We start from the raw sequence: 6,265 nt of genomic DNA on the forward strand, positions 1-6,265 counted from the left end.
GCTATACACCAACAAATTTGAAAACCTAGACGGAATGGTGAGATTTCTAGCAACACACTACTACTTACCTAAACTAACACAGACAGGTAGAAATTTGAACATATGCATAAGAAAACAAGAAACTAATCAGGTCATAAAAAAAACTCCCAACCAAAAAAAAGTCCTGGCCCAGAAGGCTTTCCTGATGAATTCTGCCACACATTCAGAGAAGAGCTGACACATTCTACTCAAGCTGTTTTAGAATATAGAAGAGGAGGGAATACTCCCAAATTCACTTTATGAAGCAAGCATCACCCTGATACCAAAGCCAGGCAAAGATACTACTTAAAAAGAAAATTACATACCTATGCTCTTACGAATATAGATGCAAAATATCTCAACAAAATCCTTCTGGAATCCAACAAAATATCAAAAGAAAAAAAAAAAAAGAATCCATCATTGCCAAGTGGGATTTGTGCCAGGTATGTGAGTATGGTTCAGCATTAGAAATCAATCATCATAATCCACCACATAAATAATAATAATAATAAAGGAGCAAGAACAACATGATCATATCAGTCATTGCAGAAAAGGTATTTGACAAAATCCAACACACATTCCTGAGAAGGAATACTCAATAAAATAGGAATAAAAGGGAAATTTCTCTACATAATTTAGGGCACATATACAAAACCAGTGACCAACATTATTCTCAGTGTAGAGAGACTAAAAAATTCTCCTTATGGACTGGTACTAGACAAGGGTGCCCTTGACACCACTCTTTTTCAATAGGGTATTTTAAGTCCTAGCTAGAGCAGTAAGGCAAGAAATGGAAATAAAAGGCATCTAAATTGGCAAAGAAGAAGTAATATTGTCTTATTTGCACATGAAATGATCCTTTACCAGTTCTTTTGGTACAATGGCTCTTTTCATGCTTTCTGCATTGTTCATTGTTTTTTCCCATATAATCCTTCAGTATTGCAGCTTGAGGCTTGAATTTTTTTCTTCACTTCTTTCTTCAGCTTGAGAAATGCCTAGTGTGTTCTTTCCTTTTGGTTTTCTAAAACCAAAAGTTTAACCATTTCATGAGGGAGCATATGATCAAGAGCAAATGGTATTGAAGGAAGAAATCCAAGCTGCACTGAAGGAATTGGCCAAAAGAAGTCTTCGAGAATTGATGGAATATCCATTGAGATGTTTCAGCAAGCAGATGTAGCACTGGAGACACTAACTTATTTATGCCAAGAAATTTGGAGGACAGCAACCTGGCCAACTGACTAGAAGAGATCCATATTTGTGCCCATTCCAAAAGAAGGAAATCTGACAGAATGTGGAAATTATCAAATAATTTCATTAATATCATGTTGTTTTGTGCCGTCAAGTTGGACCTGACTCATAGTGACACCTCCTTGGGTTTCTGAGGCAGTATCACTATGGAAGTAGATTGTCCAATCTTCCTTCCAAGGAGTAGCTAATGGGTTTGAATTGCCAACCTTCTAATTAACAGTCAAGTCCTTTAGGCACTATGCTACAAGTAAAATGTCAATGACGATAGTTTAAAAACAATTGTAGCAGTGTACTGACAGTGAACTGCCAAAAATTCAAGCTGGGTACAGAAAAAGGCATGGAACAAGGGATATTATTGCTAATGGCAGATCAATCTTGGCTGAAAGTAACTACCAGAAATATGTTCACCTGTGTTTTATTGACTATTCCAAGGCATTCAACTCTATCATAACAAGTATGGATAACATAGCAAAGAATGAGAATTCCAGAATAGAAATTGTGCTTATGAGAAACCTGTGCATAGAACAAGCAGCATTCAAAAAAGGACAAGGGAATACTGCATGGTTTTAAATCTGGAAAGGTTTGCATCAGGGTTCTATCCTTTCATCATACTTATTCAAATCTGTATGTTCAGCAAATAATTCAATAATCTGGACTATATGAAGAAGTACACCACATCAGGTCGGGAGGAAGACTCATTAACAACCTGTGATATGAAAATGACACAACCTTGCTTGCTGAAAGTGAAGACTTGAAACATTTACTGATGAAAATCAAAGACTACAGCCTTCAGCGTGGATTACAACTAAACTTGAGGAAAACAAAAATCCTTACAACTGGACCATTAAGCAACATCATGATAAATGGAGGACTGATTGAAGTTGTTAGGGATTTCATTTTACTTGGATCCACAATCAAGGTCCATGGAAGCAGCAGCAAGAAATTAAACATTGTATTGCACTGGGAAAATCAGCTGCAAAGGATGTTTTTAAAGTGTTAATGAGCAAAGATGTCACTTTGAAGACTAAGATGTGCCTGACTCAAGCCATATGCATGTGAAAGCTGGACAGTGAATAAGAAAGACCAAAGAAGAATTCATGTATTTGAATTGTGGTGTTGGTGAAGAATACAAAAAATACCATGGGCTGCCAGAAGAATGAACAAATCTGTCTTGGAAAAGGGATGGCTGGAATGCTCCATAGAAATGAAAATGGCCAGACTTTGTCTTACCTACATTGATCATGTGGTCAGAAAGGATCAATCTCTAGAGGATTTTATGCTTGGTAAAGTAGCAGATCAGTGAACTGGAGAATCCTTCAACTAGATGGATTGACACAGTGCCTGTGAGGATAAGGTCAAGCATAGCAAGGATTGTGTTGATGGTATAGGACTGGGCAGTGTTTCATTCTGTTGTTCGTAGGGTTGCTATGAGTTGGAGCTGACTCAGCAGCACCTATGAACAACAACATGAGCCTATACACAGATAATCCTAAAGACTCAGCAAGAAAATTACTGGAACTAATTGAAAGTTTTGCCAGTGTCAGAATACAAGATCAACATAAAAAATCAGTAGGTTTCTTTTACACTAACAGAGAACTCTGAAAAGGAAGTCAGCAAAATAACACCATTTACAATAACCACCCAAAAGATAAAGTACTTAGGAATAAGTCTAACCAGAGAAATAAAAGACATATACAAGGAAAACTACAAAACACTGTTAAAAGGTACCCACATAAATGGAAGAATATATCATACTTATGGATTGGAAGATTTAACATCATGAAATGTTAACTACCCAAAGAAATCTAAAGATATAATTCAACCCCAATCCACATTCCATGATTATTCTTTGAAGAGATAGAAAAACTGTTCACCAAATTTATATGGAAAAGAATAGGAATCTGGATAAGAAAAGCACTACTAAAGAAGAAGAACCAAGTGAGAGACCTCACACTCCCCAATCTCAAAATCTACTTCACAGCCATGGTGGTTAAAACAGTCTGGTACTGTTACAATGACAGGCACATAGATTAATGGAACAGAATTGAGAACTCAAAAGTAAATCTGTCCACCTGTGACAACTGATCTTTGACAAAGAGCCAAAACTCATTAAATGGGGGAAGAAATAGTCTCTTTGACAAGTAAAATAAAACAGGACCCATATCTCACACCATATAAAAAGATGAACTCAACTTGGATCAAAGACCTGAATGTAAAACATAAACTGTGTAGAACATCAAAGAAAAAATAAGGACAAACTTAGGGGCCCTAACACATGGCTTAAATACACTGTCAAATGTAACTAAAAATGCACAAACACCAGAACACAAAATAGATTATTTGGAACTTATGAAAATTAGACACTAATGTGCATCAAAAGATTTCACTAAAAGAGGAAGAAGTGAAACCACAGACTGGAAAAAGATTTTTGACAATGCTTTGTTTCTCTAGAGAACCCAGTCTAACACACATATATATACATAAACATACACACACACACACACATATATAATATGGTACCGTAGTGCCTAAGGCACTTGACTGCTAACCAGAAGGCTGATGGTTCAAACCCACCAGCCACTCCTTGGAAGGAAGGTTGGGCAGTCTACTTCTGTAGTGATACTGTCTCAGAAACCCAAGGAGGGGTCGCTATGAGTTGGGTCCAACTCAACGGCAAATAACAACAACAACATACACGCACACGGAGCTCTGGTTGTGTAGTATATAAGGCATCTGGCAGCTAACCAGAAGGTCAGTGGTTCAAACCCACCAGTTGCTCTGCAGATAGATGATGGGGCAATCTACTTCTGTAAAGATTTACAGCCTCAGAAACCCAGTGGACTCAACAGCAGTGAGTTTGGTTTCATAGATGTAGATGTAGGTATAGATACAGATATCTTATTTTCCTTGTCTGTCAACATTAGTACCAAAAAATGCATTTTTAATTTTGAAAAATATATCTATGGATATATTTGTGGCATAGGTAAATATGCATGTAGAAATATCTGCTGCCAAACCTATAGATACTTATGGCTATAGTCCCATTCTCTTTCTCAGACCTGCTCAACTTGCATGTCTGTGTGTCACTCTTACACTGCAGATTATTGCAATTCAAATGCATCAATTCTTCTGCAGGCTTCCTTATTCCTTGTCTGGCTTTAACATGCATATGAGGCTGTTGAAAATATCATGGCTCGGGTAAGGCTCACCTTAGTCTCCAAAGTGACATCTTTGCTCTTTAACCCTTTAAAGAGGTTTTGGTACCAATTTGCCCAATGCTATCCATCATCTGGCTTCTTCACTGCTGCCATGCACGTTGATTGTGGATCTAAGTAACATGAAATCCTTGAAAACTTCAATCTTGGTCTTTTTATCATGATATTTCTTATTGGTCCAGTTTTTTGTTTTCTTTATGTTGAGGTATAATAAATATTGAAGGCTGTAGTATTTGATCCTTACCGTAAGTGAAGTAAATAATAGTTAAGATGATAATAATAGTTTAAATAGAAGTTTAGGATAAAGAGAAAATAGGTAATTTACTCTTGATTCCTAGACATAAAACTTTGTATTACAATGGTTAATTTAGAAGTCTTCTTAGCAACAGTTGCATGGAACTTTTATATAGATCTTATTAGCACACTGATAGTAAAAATGTACCTTTTCTTTCCCCCTTTTAGTATATAGCAATCATCCATTATTTTAATATATCCTTATAGGTATCCTTCATACTTGGCACCTGAGGTAATTGCACAAGGACTTTTCAAAACCACTGATCATATACCAAGTGAAAAGCCGTTGCCTTCTGGCCCAAAATCAGATGTATGGTCTCTTGGAATCATTTTATTTGAACTTTGTATGGTATGTATAAAGAAATATTAAAGTAATGTAAATAAATTGAGTGTTTATTGGAATAAGTTTTTGGAAAGAATGTTATTTGGTAATAATGGGTTTTTACTTTGTAAATTGATTACATACAAGGGGAAAATCTTAAGTTTTTGAGTTGACTGTTAAAAAACTTGTTTATAATTAATTTACATTATTATTTCAGTATCTTCAGAAATATTTAACTGCTCATACTTTTTTTTCAATGTATCACTTGTTCTGTATGTTATTTGGTCTTTTTATCCTAGTCTGTTCTTAAGACCTCATTAAAGACTTTGACTTTTTATGAAGTCTTCCCCAAAGACCCATCTGGGGTAAATACTAAGCTTTTTTTGTTTTAAAGAAAGAAAGGAGTTAAAAACGCAATAGCTTAGAAAACACAGATATTTTTCTCTTTCATCTAACAGTCCAGAGTGAGTATGTAGGCTATGTTCCACATTATATAGAAATCCAGGCTATCAGGGATGACTTTGCAATTCCCAACACCTGGTTCTCAAAGTTGCTCTTTTTATCACCTATTCTAGTCAAGGAAAAAGGGAGAAATGAGTTGAGAACAACTGTCTAGAGGTATGTGACCTTAAAGTTCCAATTATCAACTCTGTGCACTTTTCACAAGTGATAATTTACTTATGAGGCCACATCCACATAAAAGGGAGGCCAGGGAAAATAGTCTTTAGCTGGATACCTAAATATTAAAAAAGATGAGAATGAGTTTTGGGAAAAAATAATTGTGATAGTTGGAGCTGTGTGTCCCCTTGGCTGGACCACAGTTCTGTGTGGTTTGAGCTGTTGTGGTGTGGTTGTTCCCATGATGGGATCAGATGACTATGTTCTGAGTGGCCAATCTGTCGAAAGAGAGTTTCCCTAGGGGTGTGGCCTGCTTCCAGTATATCCCAGGACATTCTGGGAAGAGAGACATTCTTTTGTGGATCGGGATTCTGTTGTGCTGCCTACAACCGTCCACCAGTGAACAGTCCACCATTCGGCCTGGAGATCTTGGATTCATCATTTGTTGGAGTCAACAGTCAGTGTACCGTCTGCTAGCCTTGAGCTCCTCAGCCGCTGTGGTTGCAAAAGCCAGGAAGAGCCTCCAGTTTGATGTTTGATCTAGGAACTT

At 36.7% G+C, this 6,265-nt stretch overlaps 1 protein-coding gene across 1 annotated transcript in view; it reads left to right on the plus strand.

Annotated features, from left to right (window-relative positions):
* The window catches only part of TBCK (TBC1 domain containing kinase), a 411,838-nt gene that overhangs the window by 105,719 nt on the left and 299,854 nt on the right, over window positions 1-6,265 (plus strand). Inside the window, exon 5 of the mRNA XM_007948290.2 lies at window positions 4,983-5,124. Coding sequence (XP_007946481.1) covers window positions 4,983-5,124 — 142 coding nt within the window. The remainder of the gene's footprint in view (window positions 1-4,982; window positions 5,125-6,265) is intronic.

This window comes from Orycteropus afer, unplaced genomic scaffold, assembly GCF_000298275.1.
Source record: "Orycteropus afer afer isolate SDZICR_OR568_19922 unplaced genomic scaffold, OryAfe1.0 scaffold00211, whole genome shotgun sequence".
In the NCBI taxonomy this organism is placed as follows: Eukaryota; Metazoa; Chordata; class Mammalia; order Tubulidentata; family Orycteropodidae; genus Orycteropus; species Orycteropus afer.